Source organism: Gopherus flavomarginatus, chromosome 5, assembly GCF_025201925.1.
Source record: "Gopherus flavomarginatus isolate rGopFla2 chromosome 5, rGopFla2.mat.asm, whole genome shotgun sequence".
In the NCBI taxonomy this organism is placed as follows: domain Eukaryota; kingdom Metazoa; phylum Chordata; order Testudines; family Testudinidae; genus Gopherus; species Gopherus flavomarginatus.
The window spans coordinates 111,908,605-111,929,791 of NC_066621.1; the positions used below are offsets into that span (position 1 = coordinate 111,908,605).

The 21,187-nt window shown below is 38.5% G+C and overlaps 1 protein-coding gene across 6 annotated transcripts in view; it reads left to right on the forward strand.

The window, feature by feature from the left end:
- The window catches only part of NPAS3 (neuronal PAS domain protein 3), an 828,174-nt gene that overhangs the window by 405,170 nt on the left and 401,817 nt on the right, over positions 1-21,187 (forward strand). For all 6 annotated transcript variants that reach the window (XM_050953865.1, XM_050953867.1, XM_050953868.1 and 3 more), the window contains one exon: positions 7,204-7,286. In XM_050953865.1, coding sequence (XP_050809822.1) covers positions 7,204-7,286 — 83 coding nt within the window. The remainder of the gene's footprint in view (positions 1-7,203; positions 7,287-21,187) is intronic.

The following is a 21,187-nucleotide window of genomic DNA, read 5'->3' on the forward strand; positions in this document are numbered from 1 at the left end:
TGTATTATGGTCACTATTTCCAAGTGGTCCTGCTATAGTTACTTCTTGGACCAGCTCCTGCGCTCCACTCAGGAGTAAATCTAGAGTTGCCTCTCCCCTTGTGTGTTCCCGTACCAGCTGCTCCATAAAGCAGTCATTTAAAGTATCGAGAAATTTCATCTCTGCATTTCGTCCTGAAGTGAAATGTTCCTAGTCAATGTAGGGATAATTGAAATCCCCCACTATTATTAGGTTCTTAATTTTGATAGCCTCTCTAATTTCCCTTAGCATTTCATCATCACTATTATTGTCCTGGTCAGGTGGTCGATAATAGATCCCTAATGTTATATTTTTATTAGAGCATGAAATTTCTATCCATAGCGATTCTATGGAACATGTGGATTCGCTTAAGATTTTAATCCGCCACTGCTTCCAGGCACTTTGTTTTAGACTTCCTGCCTGAAAGGCCATGAGATTTCAAGTTGGCATCTTTCCTCCCATTCTGTGGGTCCGGTCGAACTACTGCTTCCACATTATTAGAGGCAAACGTCAAAGGCATTAATGCTTATATTGTCTGCTTGAGTATGAACAGTCAAGGCTGTCTACAGCCAATGTTTTTTTTTTCTTATGACGAAAGCTAACTAAGGGCTGTAAGTCTATACCAGAGGGCTGTAAACTTTAGTCAGTACTAGTGTGTCATGCACAAACAGGCCTGTATGGCCCTTTGCTGGAAAAACCTAAAACTTCCCTCTTGCATGTCAGTGTAGTCCCATGCTGAGTCATATCCATGGTGTTCAGCTGAGTTTGTATTCTGCATGGCTAGCCCATGCCATTGCCTGGCTATGCCACTGTTTTTAGCACACTGCATCAATGATAGGTTCTGTGATTATGCCTGTACAGATGGGAAGCATATCTCCAGCCCCTAGTGTAGACGAACTTTCGGTTTCATATGCTCATAAAATAACATTCCCATAGCCAAACCAACATACAGCATTCACAACTGAGTACAGAGCAGTTTCATATCTGTCACATATATCGTCCCCTTTTTAGTTAGGATGACCAGATATCCGGTTTTTAAAGGAACAGACCTGTATTTAAGCCCTCCTGCAGCTGTCCTGACTGTTTCTTAAAAACAGGCAAATTGTCCCACATTTTCTGTCTCACCCCCGCCCCGCCCAATCAATACTGCTGGGTCCTGCTGTTGGCTGGATTCTTGTTCATCAGCCGCCCACCACCAGCCATGTGTAGGTAAGGGGGTCCAGTGGCCGACAATGGAGGTGGGTGTGCTAGGCTGGTGGCAGGACGAAGATGCAGCACATAAGGCTGGCTGCTCCCCCTGCTGGTCCATCAGCATAGCCCCTGCTGTGTGCCGGGTCTGGCTGGTACTGGGTGTGAGCTGCAGTGGTTGGTGAGTGCAGGCAGGTGCCAGGCCAGTTATCTGTTACCTCTGCTGCCCACCCATCGACCCTTTACATGCTTCCTCTCTCACTGTCTTCTCCCTGCTTTGCCCCTTCACCACCACCACACAGTCCTGTTTCTTCATATCCCCTCTGGCGAGGTGCATCCTGCTATCAGCGCTGTGTGGAGAACCAGTCCCTGGTCGGAGTGCTCAGCTCACTCAGCAGCCTTGCCGGCAGGCTCCTTCCTTCCCACACTGCCTCTGGCTGGGCTGGCGCCTCGGGAAAGCCCAAGACCCTCCAGCCTGGGGCACTGGCTAGGAGGAGCCAAGCCCTGTGTGTGCCAAAGCTCTGCACAGTGCTGGCACTGAGAAGCCTCTCCCGTCAGCTAAGCTCTGGAGTGGTGGTGCGGGGAAGTGATTTCCAGCCTGTTCTTGCCCCGATCCTGCAGGCTCCACAGCAGCTTCCCGGGCAGGAGCTTAGCACCCTCTTCACTTGCCCCCCAGACCTGCCCCCAGGGAGCGCAGGGCTGCTCTGTCCCCTAGGCATCGTCTCCTGCTGATCCACCTTTCTGGCTGGGTTCGCTGAAGACCCTGCACTCAGGGTCCCTGGGCCCTGGTGCACAATGCATCTTAGGGCTTAACTCCTTCCTATCTGCGCTGTAGCTGGGATACAAGCAGTATCTGGGTTATGTCGGTGGTCAGCCTGGAGGTGTTAGCTGCCTTTTGACGCTTGCGGGTAGGAAAGGACAAGCTGCATCCAACCAAAGGGAAGTGGGGGGCAGAGGAGAAGATGAGCTCTGCAAAGACACTGGCCAAGTCATCCCCCATGTCTGGAAGCAGCTCCTGTCCCTTCCCTCATGCACAGTGCCAAAAGGCTGCTGCTGGCCACATTCTGGTGTGAACCCTGGCACAAATCTGGGGAAAGGGGGCACATGACCCTCTGTGTTCCCCATGTGTTACCTGGCACTGCATCTTCCCAAGGCATCAGGAGAGGTGGGTCCATCCCAGGGGCCTAGCCAGACATGAAGGGCAGAGAGTGCTGGCAGGAAGGGTCGGGTCAGTCAGTCGGTCTCACACACACACACACACAACACACACACACACACACACACACACACACACACACACGATTTATGAGAGTGTGTGTGTCACCTCTCCTGTGTGAACCCTAAGAATCCAACTATTCAATATTTCTTTTTAACAGGGGCTCAGTCAACTTACTGTTAATTTGAACGTTTGTACTGCATAGTTCTGATTGATTGCCATTGAATTTGCTTGAATATGAGTAATTTTACCAGGTGTCCCGTATTCAGGATCGGGATATAGGGTCAACCTATTTTTAGTGCACCCTGAATGGCTCGGCTAAGGGAAAAGACAGTGGACTGACCCTCTGCCCCACTGTGTGTGCACTGTGTGTGATGGCTGTGAAGTTCCCTTGCGCCCCGCCTCACCCCGATTTATTGCATTATGCATTTTATAAATAGTCCTTTGTGCCAGGTATTTTATTGAGGTATTTTATTGCTGTGCTAGTTAGTTGGTACAGCATTAATTATTTCAATAGCTTTACTAAACCAAGTTAAAATGCTTCTATTTCCTGAATGAACTAAAGCACTTTACATTTTGAATCTTCACAGTGAAATTTGGAAATCTTTCGAATAATCAAAAAACTGTGATTCTGTAGCTCAAGTTAGTTTTTGAAATATTAAAAATAAGGTACTGTTATGAGTGTTTTAAAATATAGGGCCAGATCCTCAGCTCAATGATCAGTTGAGTTTCTCTGATTTAGAAATCCTAGATCCTTTGGACTGTAGATTTCTTGGAAATTCTCTGAGATAATGTGGGTAAACAATTAAACTTTCTATGGTAGTGTTTCCATTGGGAACCTTGTGGGGGATGCAGTTAGATTTCATTCACAAAATAGGTAAGTAGCTAGTTTATGGAAATAGATTATTTATTGTAAGATTTGCACCTCACTGAAGCAATTGTCTGTTATGTTATTCATAATGGGCTAGATGAATACTTTGTTTCTAGTCCAGAACATGGGATGTCATATAACTGCACTGGCACAATCAGATCTCCAAAAATGAATTGTGACTCAGAGAGGCACCTCTCTGAGTCACATTTCTCCCTGACCTTGTGTTCCATGACAGGCAACTGAAGTATGCCACATCAGTTGTGCTGCCAGATAGAGCATACTCCCTCCCTGGCACCTAGTCGCCACTGCCAATTGAAACATTGGAAGGGTGGAAGAGTGGAAAAATAACTTAATCTAGTCTCTCGCTTCTCTCTGTTTGTACCCCAGTCTTTCCTTGTCTGCTTTGTTGTGATAGGAAATAGTGGTTTCACAGAGTCTGCTTCACCCGATTGCATCCAGACTCCCTATCCTAGCAAGCCCTATATGACTGTGCATAGTGGGTGGAGGATGGCTTAGTCACCTGCATGACTGCATAGTAGTAGGTTATAATATAAGCCATAATACATTATTTTATTTTGCTCTGCTCTTTGAGCATCCTATATCTAATGTAGATTTTTAAAAGTAGCGTCTTTAAATTGGGCAATCAGATAAAGAGAATAAGGCTTTTTATTGGATTTAATAAATGACCCATTCAGCACATGTGAGTCTACTCTGTTACGGGGCTGCCAAATTGCATAAGAAACCTGTCATGTTTCTGAAATGTTCCAATCTGATATACCCTGGTATACTAAAATATTATATTTGTGATACAGATGAACAGCATGAAATCAACTGCTTGAGGCTGGAAAAAGTAAAATATTGAGGCAATGAAAGCGGAACAGTGAGGAAAATAGGATTGTATTCTATGTTCTGGAATTATCAAAACATTATTGTCTCGTTCCTCAAAATGCTGAATATGATAGTGAGGGTACAAAGAAAAAATAAAGTGCAAGTTAAGAAGTACATATTTAAGATCTATTCAGTTACCAATAATGCTAGCATTGGAGCTTGGCTACCAGAGGCCATAATGGTATCCTGTTTAACATATTTATGTTGGTTGTAAAATTAGGAACTGTCATTATAGCCCCACATCACCTGCATAAGAGCAAAACACATAAATCAAGAGGCGTTCCAGCACCATAAAAATGACATAGAACTGAATGGCATGAAACTCGTACAAGATATTTATGTACATGGATACCATGTACCAAGACACACGTGTAGATTTTTAGTGGATTTGATTGACAGGTATTAAAGGTATTTTATCCAGTCCAGTTTGCATTTTCTGACATCAACTCACTTATATTGGAGTATTATAATTTGAACTTTGAAACTGAAAGGGTCTAAAGTGCAAAAGGACAGATGAGCTATTAGTAAAAAGGCTTCTACATCACAGACATTGCTTTAAAACTCCACATGCAGATCATTTACTGATTTCTGTTTGATCATATCCATAGACCTTATACAAGTTATGTCATTCGCATGCTGAACAACGATCATGCGCAATTAACACTGTAGAACTGGAAGCAATAATCAGTAAATCAGCTACATTTAAAAATATGCCAGTGGATTTTAGGGAGTGGTATTCAGAGATAGAACATTAATCAGAAAAAAATACCTGAGTGATGATGTCTTTAGGCTTGGTGTGAAAAATAAATCACAGTCTAGTTGAAAGAAAGAGAACCAGTTAAGTTTTGTTCATTTGTTCAAAACAATGATCATATAAAAAGAAGAAACAATGCTTAAGGAACACCTGTAGATTTTTTCCAACTTGGTTTCTGGTAAACCATACATGAAATGGCTGTATTGTGTGCAGTACGTAGCGATAGTAATCATAATGAGAACACTGATAACCTTTACAATACTGTGTATTTTACTGTAGCTATAATTAAAGCTAAAGTTTCCCTAATAAACATGGCTGCACGTCCTGTTCACACTAACTGCTCAGGGCATTTCAGGGAGTAGGGCAAACTAGATGGAGGGGATCATCTCTAAATATGAGCCTGTGTGTGGAGGACTGGGGGAGGAGTTAAAGAATAAGAGCCATGAGTAGGGAAAGAAGACCACTTCGTTTGCAGACTGCAGTAATCCTAAAGAATTTACAATGCTTTGAATTTTGTGCCTAAATCGTATACTTGATCAAAATCCTGCGTATTTCAGGCATCATGTGGCTATGGGAAAAGGAGAGACAAAAGCGTTGATGAGCAAAACTATTAAGGTCAGAGAAGTGGGGGTCAGTTTGTAGAGTGAAAACCAAAAGTAAATTGATGGAAATATTAGGTCTGGAGCAGTTACCATTTGTAACTGTTACAGGTTGTTGCATGAATATATTAACAATGAAGTCACTTGTGTTCTAGTATAAATAGTTTAGAATTTCCTGCAAGGAAATTACATGAAGTAAGGAGTGACATTACCCTTATAAGTCAACATCCCTGTCATTACTTGACCTATACCTATGTGTGCAGATATCAGATTTGGCAGCTGATGTCACAGAAGACTCCTACAAATTGTTGCTCTAAAATTAGTTTGTATTGGACAATTGATAATCAGCCTGCTAACGAGTTAGCCTGCCTGTTCAGTAACAGTTTTGGACTACTCTGTTGGTCTAGTACTCTATATTTGTTGTTACCAATACAGACTTTATCACTGAACATCCTTGGCTAAATACATTGAGTTAGATTATGTCTTCTAGGCACTGTGGTGTGTAGAGATGCAACACTGCCTCTTGCGCTCCAGGGGCACTGTTCCACCAGAGTCTTAGATGTGAATATGTCTACCCTCTGCAAGGGGGAGGGGAGTCTCCTTAGATGATCTCCCGTCTTCCCACCTCCCTTGTCCCCCATTCCCCCAAGCAGAGCTAGACACAATCTAGGCCTAAAACAAAAAACTCTGTATCCACAGTAGGTTACTTTCTCCCCTGCTTGGCTGTGTTTAGGCATCTATTACTGTCTTCTTGTCCCTGGCACACCATATGAAATAGAGATTAATGAAAGTTCTAGTGTGTGATTTCTTGATTTTTTTCTCTTATTTTAGTCATCATTGCCTTTGAAAACATAACTGCAAGTTACTCTCTTTCTATTTTTAAAGCTATTTATTTTAACAAGTAGTATGGAGATTGCTGTTTGAAGATATAGCAGTTACCTTGGTATCTGGGATATTGCAATTTTTTTTATACTTACAATAGGAAATAGTTTTGATGCCTCAGATATCATGGAAAGGAAGTTATTTGCAAATGGTGACTTTTTCAGGCACTTCAGTCCACTTTCAAAGGAAGGAGGTAGCATGTTCAGAAAGACATCTTTCTTATCTTTACAATTATGGAGTAATTTTTGGTTTTTGTCTGCACATTCGGGTGCACACTTAAGTAGCATCTTCTACTTTAATATTTCTCATTTTATTTACCAAACCTGGTCCATAGGCTCAGCAATATGAACAAAAAAACTTCTATCGGGACTTGGGCCATACTTGTATAGCTGGGTGGCTCTCATTCTATTTACCAGCTCTCTGTGTGTTATGTGGGCCACATCCACACAATATATAGATACTACCTGCATGGCCTTGAGGATGTCATATGGCCTGCAGCTGTGTGCTGATTGGGCCACAGGTTGAGAAGCATTAGTACTGCATGTTCATTTTCATAGTTCCCAGGTACTTTAACAGCTTTGAAAAGAATAATATTGTGCCGCAAAAGTCACGTCACTGAAAATTATACAGTGATTTTGCTTACTATAGTACAAGGCAAAGTTGTAACTAACACTAATGGTGTTTAAAAATGCAAGAGTCCGTGTCTATAGTATCTTTCCAGTGGTGTAATCAGGGATGCAGCATGACTGAATGTGCAGACATTGGAACATAATTGTTTTTTATTCAGTTATAGGTGCCCAGCGCAGGAGAAGCCCCAGTGCCCTTGCCATTGAAGTATTTGAGTCACATTTGGGAAGTCACATTTTACAGGTAAAAATAATGGCTTTACCAAAATAATCAAGATAACTAGATAGTAACAATATTTCTGCCAATTATTATTATGTTGTTATCAGGGCTTACATTTATGAAATTTTTTTTACAGATTCCAATTTTTTCTTTTTAGAAAGTCCACGAGTGAGAGAAATTTAATGAGACAGGGAGGGCAAGTACTCTTTGTGCTGTAATAATTTAGATGAATCACGCTATGTAGTTATATTGGACTGTGCAGTAACTGTTGCTCACAGATATATTGTGTGTGTTTGTGTGTGTATCAAACACCATTTTGTGTAAATCATTCGATTTTTGTAAGTGTCCTGTCCAGATTTAGATTTTCTTTTCTCATTTTAGTTTACAAGCACCATTTCCCTTCCCCTGCCCACAATTGTCATGACTCTAACAATGCAAATTATAAAAATCTTTATAGAGAAGAAATAACAGCATGTCTTCCAGGTCTTAGTAGTGACTGAGATAAGAATAATTTGATTTTTCCCAAAGCATTTTATGGCACCGTACAGTAGGTATATGTGAAAAAGATTAGATTGAACAGAAATGACCTGATAGAGATGTTCATGTACCCTTATGTGTTTTGTTTTGTCAGGGCTTGGTGATTCCACAAAACATTTTTTAGGTTTTAGTTGTCAGAGATAGAGTAGAAGCAGGTAACAAAGGCAACAGCAACAAAATGGGGAGTGTTTTGTCAATGTAGACTAAAAAAACAAACAAAAAACCTTATGGAAATAAGAAACCTGCTGTGCATATGGTCTTTTCTAACTGCAGCACTAAATAACTGCTGTTCTTTAGCAGAAATTTCTGCTTCTCAATCCAAGTATGCAGCATGGAATATTGTCTTTTGATATGCAAGAGAGGCAAGTTAGAATACTATAATGAGAAATACTCCACTTCATCTGAAACAATTGAGAGGTATTTCTGTGTACTACCACAGCTGTAGCTTTCAAAGGAGCTATGGATAATCTCCAGGTTTTCATACCTTTTTGCAGTTAGCTAAATGTAAAATGGTAACAAAGATAATTCTAGCAAAATGTAAAATTTACCACTGGAATGAATTTCCCTTAAGTGCAGAAATTATGAATTAAGTGATTTAATTATTTGTATGTCCTTGGTAGAGGTCTAGATTCAAGGTTTTAGTGCTGTAAGCAAATACTTATGTAATGGTTACTGTACCAAAGATGTAAATGTGCACCACTGAGTTTTGCATAACAGACACAAATGCGGTTGTGCTTTCTCACAGATGTAACAAAACAATACAAAATTAGAATAAATAGGCAGCAGTTTTGTGATGTTTGAGTTTGTGTAATTTGTCAGCATGCTGCTATGAATATATAAATACATACTGTATACGTAAAGGTACGCTTTTTACAATGTGTATTACTAGTAATACCCAGATAAAACCGCATTGAAATTGATTTGTATCCAGTTTTAGTCCAGATGTTTATCATGACCTTATCATATGCATACAATTCATTCAGTTATTTAAGGTCTATCACATGACAACCTTATTAGCTATTTGGAATGTAAATTTTTCATTCATGGAATGGCTAAGAAGCTTTCATCATTTTTTTATCTTCTTAAAGCAGATTTCCTTTTTATTTTGGATTTTCCCCCCAACTAATACATAGAAGATGTAAGAGCTATCAAACAGATAGCAAAAAATCACTACAGCATGTGGAGTTGATGGTTTTCAGTCTGAGTCACCATAAATTCCATATTGAATATCTGTTGAGGTGTGGCCTTTTCAAAGAGGGTGTTGGTCTTTCCAAATTGCTTCCATTAATCTTCAGCAGAATTGATAAAAGAAAGTTCTAGGGTGACATTTAAAAGAGAATAGATTGTGGATGATGGATAAAGAGCGCAGTGAACTTATAATGGATGTAAGTTAGTCATAATATGTTAAAAATCTTGTCTCACTTTAGCAGGCTAAAACGTATAAAACAACACTCAGTAAGAGAGTATAGGAAAAGAATTGAAATACAGTAGCTGCAGGAATCTCAGACTATCACCTTGTGATGTCATTGGTAGAAGCACCTTGTGATGTCATTGGAAAAGCACTCCAGAAGGTCGGAATACTAGTAAGATGTCACAGATCCAACTAGAGTCTCCTCCAGTGCTGCTCTAACAAATATTGCTTTGGTGGGCACTACTTCTAGAAATGACATTCAAAACAATACTGTGATAACTGTTATTTGAGAGAGAGAGCGAGATGAACAGATAAATATGTGCCAACCTGCAAAAAGTACTGTATTGCAAGTACCCATATTTTTCAGAATCTGTGATCTAAGAAAGCTGGATTAATAGGTAATCTGTTCAGTGCCCTTCATAATTAATATTTTAAAGTCCTAGCTAAAGGTAAATTCAGAAATTAAGGAGACTTTTTCTAATACTTTTGTTATTTCAAAATTTATTGACAGATACACGAGAACCACAATATAGTATATATTTAAAAAGTGGACATAGTTTGTTTATAGTGATGTTATAAAAATAGAAATGGAGCAACATCTTGTGACATTTTAAATCTTGGTTCTACAAGCAAGAACTCTCAGTCAATCGTGTCAAAAATTTCCAAGCCACAACCAATTGCAGTATATCATACTGAAGAGGTGATTCCCACGGTAGGTTTCTGACCAAAAGAAACTATGCACAATGTGCTCATGGAAAAAAAAAAGGAAATACCCCAAATATTATTATAGCAGGAGCCCACAATCAGAAAAGAAGCTTTCAGACATTATCCAATTAAAACACCTAGATGGAGAAATAGTGGGAATGCCTTGAATAGAAGAGAAACCAGATAATTAGAGTTGCCCATTAATTATTAGCAAGACTTCATTATACTCCACATTCATCTTATGCATGAGAGTAGCTTTATAATGAGGTTAGGCTGCAATGAGAAATATTTTTAATTTTACCTCAGTGGTGTATTTTTTGCTTCATTATAAGTTAAATGAAAAAATGTTGATTTCTGTTATCTCTTACAGGCAAACTTTAGTTCCAGCAAGACTTAAAAGTTAAGATGAATATGGCCAGTTTACATCTCTTGATACTTTCTTTAATTTCTTAACTATTGAGGATTAAGAAAAGGGGTCAGTGACCCCATATTCTTTATATAATCAAGAATGATCAGGAAATGTAGAACTAAATATAGAGAAAAGGGAAAGTTAGTGAATATATTTGCATATGCAAATTAGCTTAATTGATACTGCTTGCCTCTACAGGGATTTTTCATTACAAACTGGAGTGCTACATTGTTCAGCTCATATTGAGTAATTTAGTAACTAATGAGACCAGTTTGCACTAATTTGCATATGATAAATGAGCTTAATTGCAGTAAATAACTTGGAGGCATAATTACTTAATTTTCCTGTGTTGCACGGCTTTTAAGTTCACGTATGAACAACTCAAGATAATTTTGCATATTTAAATTAGTTGCTTTTAAAATTTCTTGAATAAAAAAGAACACACCTTAGGATTTGAACTGTAAAACAATTGAAAGTAAAGTTTACAGTATTTTTGGTAAAAATTTAGATAAGTTCTTAAATATGTGTTTTGTTTTATTGTTTTTTTATGCCAAGCTCCTATCAAAGTAGATATATTTAGTATTAGACACTCTGCAGTAAGCTTTAAATATAAAATTTAGAAAAAAATATTCCATTAACAATAACAGCAACTTTGTATCTAAATTGCAGTGATTCTTACTGACTGCGTACTCCTGTATATAAGAGCAGTAACTTTTAAAAATTGAAGTCAGTGCTGTGAAAGTGCCTGACTGATTGGTCAGCAACTGTAGTTTTTTAATGGTGCATTAAATTACCATACACAATTGCACAGGCAGTGGTTGTGTTAGATTATACAAACTGCCCTACTAGTGTACTTCTGCTCAATTTCTTATGCACCATCCCTTTCACTCAGAAAACTATTCAAGTTTCCATGTCCACTAAATCTTCATTTTATTTGTGGACTTTATCATGGTGCCAGTTTTGATGGTGCTTCATGACATATGGAGTTGTTCAAAAGGAAGTGGACTGAGAACACCAGCTCAGTTCCCGTAGGTTAATAAAAACCACTTAGCCAACTTTTGGGCCATTACAGGCCTTAGCTGGATTTGAGCCAATGAGCAAGGAGTGAAAAAGCTCAAAATCCAAGTGACAATCCCCAGAACCAACTAATAGCACTATAACAGTGAGCCCGGTCATGTCCCCATGATTTGCAGGTGGAGTCGGATTGTACTGATTTCTCCATCCTGTGCTGAAAAAGGGCTCAGCTACTTTCTAAACAGCATTTTCTCCTTTCCTCAGGGCTTACACAAGGTGGTCTTGGGGGATTTGTACATTGTCCTCATACCACCCTTGAAAAAATCAGAAAAACAGAAATCCACTTTAGATTGTGCCTCACCGTCAGAGCTGGGAATTCCTCTTTCCTTCCTCTAAGGGTCACCTTCATGATGTTTCTGGTCCAGTGACTCCTTGGCAGCATGACTTAGAAGGAGCCACACTTTCAACAACCAAATCAGAGCTAGTTGGGACTTGTGATGCTGCGGAATCTTTGTCATAGTCCCTGGTCTCCTGTGGATTGGATGGAGATCTGGCATGTTTGTGTGCATGCTAGGGAAACTCCAATCCTTTGGTGAAATGATAGAGGAGAAGTTTCCACAGGTAATTCTTAGTGGAGGTTTACTCTTCTTTCACTCCATTCTATAGGATCTCACATGAGATTGGGGCCATTGAGTTTTCTTCAGCTTTTCTGCATTTAAAAACTCAAAAAAAAAAAATCCACCCTTGGGTATAAGAAGTCTGCTGTACTGCTGCTAACATTTTATACAACTTGCATTAAATTACATATTTTCATGGAGAATCTAAGAGCCATTTGTGTTTTGTTCTTGATTCACAAATACAATGCCCAGAAAACCCATTTGTCAGCTAGTATGTGAGAATGTAGTACAAACAAATCTGTGTGGGTCTAACAAAAGGTACTTTCTTGACTCTTAAATGTATTCTGTTTGTTGCCAAATGTAGGGGTACACTTGTAATCAAATCTTTTAATACCTGCTTTAAAAAAACATACTTACAATCCAGAAAAATCTTTTCAATTTTGAAAAATGCCCCTTAATGTTTTTTTATATTTGTGAAGAGAATATAAACATTAGTCTTTGTAATAAATGCAATACAGTAATAGTAGTATGTAACAGTATTAATTTAGTGTTTGTGACACTCTGGGTTACTGATCATTAGAGTTGGCCAGTTATTCATTTTGAATAATGTTCTGTGCGAATTTAACATTCCTTGCTATTTGAAAATCACTAAAAAACTATTCCTGATACATTTGGGTGTAGCTACTATTAATAAATATTCACCAAATAGTTTGGACAAGTTGTTTTTTGACTGGGGGTTGATTGTGAACTTTTCGCCAGTTAATTACAGTGACTGTTGACTTTTTGTTATTCATACTGTGTAGTTGCTCACTCAAGTCACATAGGATAACATTTTCAAAAGCAGCTAAGTCCCATTTGCAGAAGTGACTTAGGTGCCTAGGAGGTTGAGATTCATTGAAAGACAATGGGATTGAGGCTTCTAAGTATCTAAGTCAGTTTTAAAAAAGGGACTTAACCTCCTGTATAACTAAGGTCCTTTGGGAAATTTTACTTATGGTCTTGTTTCTACTTCCTGATTGTTTGATTGAGACATTTTAAACAGGAGAAAAAACAAATAAGTAATAATGAGTAACAAACTTATATTATGAATTTTGGGTTAAATATTCATTTGGGCTAAATATTGTGAAGCTGTTGGGATTTATTTACACTTTCATGAATAGCCAGCAGTTCTCAGAATACTCACTAACATCAATAATATAGAAGCATGAATAGTAACAAATTGAATGATTTATCAGATTTTTTTCATATTTAATCAGTTCTAATGCAATTATAATTGAAAAGTGTTGTTACAAAAAAATTTCCTTTCTACTTCCAAAGGATTTAACATCTTTTGTCCTGTTGTAGAAACATGTGCCATTATATACACAAAGGAAGAAAGCTGTATAAAATTTATAGGAAACGACCAGATCACCAGAGAGTTTTCTGCATATGGTAATAGGCCTTGGTCTTCCATTTCTCTTCCTATTTTTGTAGCATTGTTATTGCACCAATAGGAGCACAGTGACATCCATCATACATGGTAATTCAAAAGGTGGAAAGAGCTCACTAAATGTTCTCACTACAATATGTTATAACATTTTAAATATATTGATATTTATTTATAATAATCACCAACAGTGTAACAAGATAATGACACAATTTATTTGTTCTTATGACTAAGAAAATGTCTTGAAGGTAATAGATTAACTGGAGATTATGCTGGTAAAGTTTTTCATGCATTGTAAACATGTATTGGGTGTGTAACCAATTTAGTTTGTGAAAACCTGTGACTCTTTACTGTTAAAGTCAGAGGAAAGATCAGGGAGTGGAGCAGGTCTTCTACATTTTTCAGATAATGAAAGATGGTACAGAAGTTGCACATAGTTAATAATGTAGTTTGGAAACAAAAAATGCTTCCTTTGGGTAGAAACAAGCAGCTCTATTTAGCTATGTGAGTAGGAAGACTGCTAAGAGTTAAAACTGGCAAAACAGAATGAATGATCATTATTGAATAAGACAATAAGAAACAGTTAATTTTTGTTCAGCCACAAATGTTTAAGTATTGTAAAAGTTTGGGGAGTTTTAAAATTGATATCACATACTACAGGGTTATTCATTTTCAGTACAAAAACACATATACATTGGCATCTAGTGCATAGGAGATCTTGGAGCTCGATGGGTGGCAGGGCACATTTCCAGTCTTCTCAAAGATTCTTATTAGGGCACAGGGCCCTACCTGGCCTGAGAGCTGGAAGAGAGGAGAAACAGATTGTAAAGTGTTGGAGTGCTGTAAAATTTTAGGGAAAAGATTCCTCTTCTCATGCACAGTTTTCGACAACTTTACATATTATATAATGAGGTGAACTCTGTACAACACCGGTTAGGATAGCAACAGTGACATGAGACTAAAGGTGAGGAAGCAGCAGGTGGTAGTCCTGGAATATATAGATGATTATACCAGTCTAGAAAGGATATTAACTGAAAAAGTCTACTGCTGGCTTGGAAATGTGTGGACAAGAAATGACAATTGCTAATGATGTCAGTGGTGCAATATGTAAGTATAAAAGGTGACAGTTCAGTTTCTTATAGAGTTGTACTGGATTAAGGGGACAGGTTGTTAACAGATCTATGTTGGCATAGGGAAGAAATGTGGTGAAGTGTACAAAATTTTAGTCACACTTATTAAATATTTGAGGGAGAGTTCTGGCCATGCTGAAGGAAAGGAGGGTGAGGAAATAGAATGACTGTAAAATGATTGTCTGGCTATACCGAAAGGACAGGACACATTTGACATGGGTTTAATCAGGTTGCAACTTTATTATTAGATGTCTGGGACTACCCAGCAGATAAAAGTGTACAGTAGAGGTAACCCCATGTTTATTCCCTAATTACCTGAGGGTGAGGGGGCTTTCACCAGCTCCCCCACTTTTTCCATCCAGGAACTCAAGCAAATCCATTGCTGGGACCTTCCCATCCACACCCCCTCATAGGAAGGTTTAGGTGGGCTATAAGAATGGAGTGATGAACCGCCCCGTATTCTTTCCTTTAACGAACACCTCAGTAGTTTTCATCTCTCCCCCCTCTCCACCTCCCAAGTCATAAAGCACTGTTCCCTTCAGCCAGCCAGCCAAATACCCCCACCCCCGCTTAAAGGTGCAGGGCAGTCATTACTGTTGACATTCAACATGGCAGATTAAAGTTATATATCAGTTGTTAAAATAAAATGGAATTCAAGGGATGAGGTTTGTTGTCGTTTAAACCAGTCAATGAAATGGGCTTTAACAGTGTTTTGGCAGTTAAGAGGCATGCATTGTGTGATAAAATGGAATACACAGGTGACAAGGTAGATTGGAGAAGCGGATTAAAGATGGCATAGGCCTCCAAAGGGGAGTTATTTCAAAAAACACATCCTCTACTTTATACATTTTAATTATGAATTAGACCCTCATATTTGTCACACATAATTCACCGTTATCAGACTCGTTCCTTTTTTCAAATAATATCCAAAGCTTTCAAAGGTGAAGCTGGAGGAGACATAGGTTGAGCTCATAGAGATATAATCCAAAAAGTAAGACTGTGAGAGAAAGGAGTTGCATGGGGGGGAAAAAATAGACTGTCAGGAAAAACTAAAAACCTCTACACCCATGCAAAAACCTTTAAAGGCAAACGTAGTTAATCTAGAATACCTGGTAACAAAACACAGTTTAGGCATAATAGGCCTTTTTGAAGAATGATGAGATCACAATAATGAATGGGATGCAGTATTAGAGTATTATTCAGCAAGAAAGACTGATTACACCATAAAGGAGAGGGAGTACTATCATACTAGGGGGGAAAAAACCCTAAAAAGAACAAGTAAAAACAGATTTGAAGAAAATGAAATTTCCGACTGGGCGGAAAGAATCTGTACAGATACAAATCCCAAATTCTAAGAATAGAAATATGATTATATCATGGGCAGCTGGATCTGAGAAGTATTGGGTGCTCATTGTTGAGAAAAAGAGAGAGACCATATGATCTACTGAAACAATAATATCATATGACATCAACTGTCCAGCTATTAACTGCTCAAAAGTCACATCAGGGCACAGGTTTTAAGACAGGACTATGGGACTAATACATGTACTGTTGTGAAAAAGTTAGTAGGATCTCTTTAAACTACAGAAGATCAATATCTCAGTTGTATAGTATGTCTTCATTGAAATAGGACATCCCCAGTAACAAAATTCTGCCTTACATTCAAGGATGCATAGTATTTCGTGTTTTTCTAAAGATGAGTATTTAATACCTACATTGGAGTCTGTCAAGGGTTGATCACGAGACTCGTCTAGCAGAGAAGCCACAAAACAGTCAGAAAAACAGCTGAATCTCTAGTACTGATTTTAATGCTATAGCTGTTCCACTGGTGGAGAAAGGCATGGGGCTTCTAGGCACTACTTTAATATAAGTAGTAATAAATACATATAATAACGAGTAAACATAACTACTCACTGAGCTGAGTTCTGTGATCACTTAAACAAGTGTAAATCCAGAGCAACTCCACTGAAGGCTATGAAGCCATTTTGGAAATTAGAACAGAAATTGGCTGAATATATTTCATTTTCTTAAAGAGAACTAGGAACTAAAGGCTAGTTCTGAATCTGAAAAGGCTAAACACCTTTGCACAGGCATTCCTGTTTAAAATTGAGGCCATGATTTGGAATACATGCCAAGAGGACTTCCTGTGTTCAGAGACTTGAAAGATGCTAATTTACATATTCCAAGATGTCCCAGTCACAGTACGTGCATTAGTTTGGACCCAGAAAGCAATGCTTTCAATGCAAAGTTATGTCAAAGATGTGGCATCTTAACAGTAACTGCCTGAGGAGGTGTGTATTAAGAGATCAAGAGGGAAAATATATATGTATATATAAAAAATCGAGTATCAAATTGTTTTGCAATTGAAGCTTGAAGCAACACACTTAAACGTGCATTTTATATGGCAACTATAGTACATGTAGTTTCGTTTAATAAAGAAATATTTGATCTGAGCTGGATACAGCATATCGTACTGTGTCATTTCACTCCTGAAAAAGTATTTGAGGAAAATGACATATCTCAGCACTGTTTGTTGACTGTTTTGTTGTCACCTTCTGAGTGTTGTCATTTCCATAGCTAGTGGGCTGTATTGAATCAGACAGAAGGAATAGGTCATTAACAGAAATGGAGGACTTTCTGCAGCCTGTAGAGGTTGAAGGAGGAATTTTTTTCCCTGCTACATCAACAAAACTGTATTTAATGGAGTCTTCATTTAGTTATGATTTGGGGGTTAGCCCTATTTTCAGCTGAAGTAATGCATGGGTTCTCCAAGAAGAGCCATATCTTGACTGGATATCATAAAGGTTCAAATGGGGATGATTAAAATGTCTTGATTTCTGGAAATCATGGGGTTTTCTTCCCTTCCCCACCTCTTCCCCTGGCTCCTGGCACCAATCACATATTCACTGGGAGGTAAGAAGGCTCTCAATTTTATATAAATGAATAGAAAAAAGTTTTTAAAAGGAAAATGTATTTTTAATTTATATACTATGACGATAAACAATGGCATTTGTCTCCACTTTGCAGAAACTACCAGTAATACAGATCCAAAGCTGACTGCACTGTTCCTTTCAGACTCTGTGGGAAAAACCTAGAAACAATCTTTAGGTGGTCTTTAATCTGTCTAGTACAATTTTTTCAAATATCCTGTTTTTGGTGCATATCAGTGCATGGTGGGTTAGATTGGTACAAGCATCCTTCTTAGTTTTCCTTTTTTTCCCTTTTTAATGTTTGTAAGATGTGCATTTGTTTGTTTCTTTACATGTCTAAGATGCATGTACACACAATTGATAGAGGGCTGGATTAAAGTAATCCAGGAGGCACAAAACATAGACCCCTGTGCTGTTCTTCTGCTCCTACCTGGAGTGGCGGCCAAGGGCAGCAGTGTGGGTCCTCTTATCCCTGCAGGAGCAGCAGCAGGGCCTTCCCCTTTGTTGGCAGTAGCTAACACAGCTAGGCTATGTTTACTGTCAAGATCTTACAGCTGTACTGATGCAGCCTCAACAGAGTAAGATCTTTTATATAGCCATTCCATGCTGACAGGAGAGAGCTCTCCCGTGAACTTAATTAAACCACCTTCAGCAAGCAGTGGTAGCTATGTCCCATCAATGTAGTGGTGTCCACACGGATGCTTATGTTGGTACAACCTATGTCTCTCAGGGGCGTGTTTTTTTTCACATTCCTGAGTGACATAAATTATGCCAACATAAATGGTAATGTAGACATAGTCACAGTCTTCTGTTGGGTGACAGAAGAGACACCGAGAGCAGTGGGTCTCAGAGTTAATACCCAACTGAAATTCATGGGGTAGTTCACACCTCTCAGAACTATTGTTTCAGGCTGTGTGCAAGTTCAGGGCCATACTTCATTGAATTTGTTACATTTGGGTTATGAGTTCATGCTTCTTTTTGCAACCACCATGACTAGAAACTTATTGTTTAAAAAACTTAAATGAAAACTGAGATTCTGTTCACACACTGACTCGAGGAGCTGGAGATCTGGGCACGGGTCTCTGTGCCCATGCCTTAGTCTGGTCCTGTCTTGGAAAGTGCAAACACCTTTGCAGGTCTTTAAAAAGTCTAATATTTGCATGAATGCAAACATCTTGTTTTGTAAAGTAAATGGGCAGACATCTATAAATGGTGCTACTTTCTGCTGTGAATCAAGTTGTTTAAAGTTGGTAATTCCTGCTAATAACAAGAACAGACACAGTTAAAAAAGTCTGTGTTTTGAACGTTTCTACCTGCTTTAGCAGTATTCCCTGAAATGGGGTATACTACTAAAGCTGATAAAACTTTCAAAACAGAAGAAACGTTTTAAGTCCATCCATTGTTTTACAGCTTCTTTGGGGAAGCCTTTAATGAGGTCACATAAGATTCAAGTCAGTGTTGAATTAAACCCATTAATTGGGTACAACATTTAGCCAATTAATCATTTGTTTTCTTCTTGTATGTAAGGATATATCCTTTTCACCATTTAAAAGGATTTTCTCCTGTGACTCCCAATAGTTTAAAAGCATTATTTATACATATCCTCATACTTGATATAAGATTATACTCCTTTGGTAGTAGATGAATGAACTCAAATTGTATTTTATGAGTTGCAAAGACTTTTCTAAATTGCATTTTTTATGTATTGATCTTTATTTTTCACCCTTTCCTGTGTGGTCCTCTAAATAAATTCTTGATCCAGTATTTTTTCTCTAATTTGCCTTCTGATTGCTTACAGTTCGTTGTAGTCTTAAATCTATGTGATTTACTATATTTTCTTTACCACATAAATGATTAATTATGTCCCTTTTGCACACATTTTAAGGAACAGAAAATGCTCTTTGATGGGTTCACATAGCTACCTATAGTTCAAGCGTTCTCACACACTTTTGTAGTGCGACCATATCTGGATACAGAAATCTTCATATGGCTATCTCCCCTCCCATTTGCCACCATGTCATTTGCAGTCACATAACAAACCGTTGGCAACTTTAGAAGTTGTTCACATGAAAAAATACGAAGGAAATATTTAACATATTTTTAGCTCTCTTCTAATGTGGTTTAGCAGCTGTGGAGGAGTCAGCAACATATGAGCAACCAGCTCTCCGAAGGCTCCCAGCAAATGCTCCATGAACCACAGTTTGAAAACCAATGTTATAGTTTTATTAAAAACAAAACCAACCAAAAAAAAAAAGTTGGGGAAGGGACCTAATGTACACCAGACCTGTAGAGACTCGGCGGTTTTCCCTGTATAGTCTTCCAGAAAAACTTTACATGAGATTTAAACTCAAAGGCTTTACACAATGCTTTGGTATTTAGAACAATCACATTTTTGCAATCAAACGTCTATCACAGTTAATAATTTACTGATTTATGTACATAAAGTATGCTATCAGCAGACAATACTGGAAATAAAAAATATGCATCTGTTAACTCTGAGAACAAAAAAATTGGGATCTTAAATAAACTCATTGAAAGAATGTGTAGTTGAGCTTGGCTTCGTTCTCCGCCCCCCCTTTTTTTTTTAATTTCTTCTTTTACATGTCTGAGGCGGTGATGATCTAGACAGGGTTTTTCATCTTTTACAAATTATGCAGTCAAGCAAAAACAAAGATACAGTATGATATTGCCTTTGATGAAAAGGGATAGATATTATCTTAAACGTAAACGATAGTTAACAAAGTACATGTTAGAAAGTAGGAATCAATGTTTTTCAAGGACACAATATTGCACTGAGCTATAGAATAAAAACTGAACAAATGTTTTGGTTTTGTTTGTTTTTAAACCCATACCTCCCAAGCCTGAAAATGAAAGTGGTGCTTCTGGTCTTAATACTTATGATATTTTTACCATGTCCCCTTTCTAGCGGTCAGCCACTTTTTTATTATTTTAAAATCTTTCCACAGAAGCAATATAGTATTTTAATATCTGTTAGTTCTAGATATGCACTGTTTGGACACAGATTTGCCCATTAACCGCCAGACCATTCTGCAGGGTATTCAGTGGGAGAACAGAAGAAACATTGCTCCTCTTGCGGCATGCGCAAGGACGAGTTGCAGTTACCAGTCTCTCTGCTGGGGATAGTACAGAACTCCTCCTGTTTGCACACCAGTGGGACACCGGGAGGAGGTGGAAAAATGGCCACATTCCCATTCTGCATCAGCTGCAAAGTAGGCAAGGAACACTTAGGGAATAGGCTGTGTTCTCCAAAAGGATGGTGCATCCTAACTAGTCCTTGCACGGTAGGCCACTCAAGCTTCCCCTGTGACAGTACAGTTCTGTACTGCTCCCAGTACTTTCCAGTGCTTGCTAGTACGTAATTGATACTAATGCTGCAAAGGCTTCCCCACCTCTCAGACGGACTGTTCCTAACCAGAGTATTAATTATCTGCTAACGGGAGGCTTGGTAGAAGGTGACTGTACCTGCCACTGCAGAATCAAAGTGTGTATACACCTGTAAACAGCGTTCGGGGATGGCCCTATGGGGCTTCCCTCCTGGAGAGGCTGGGATTTCCGAGATTTGGAACGAGAGTGGAAAATAGCCGTACATTGTCTAATAGATACCATCTTATGATTTATTGTAACTAGGTTTTATGAAGTTTTGTTTTAGTTCCTAATATGTAATAGTTGCATTCCCAGCCCAAAGTAAAAGTTCAATCATGTTGTTTTTCAAGGCAGTAAAAGGA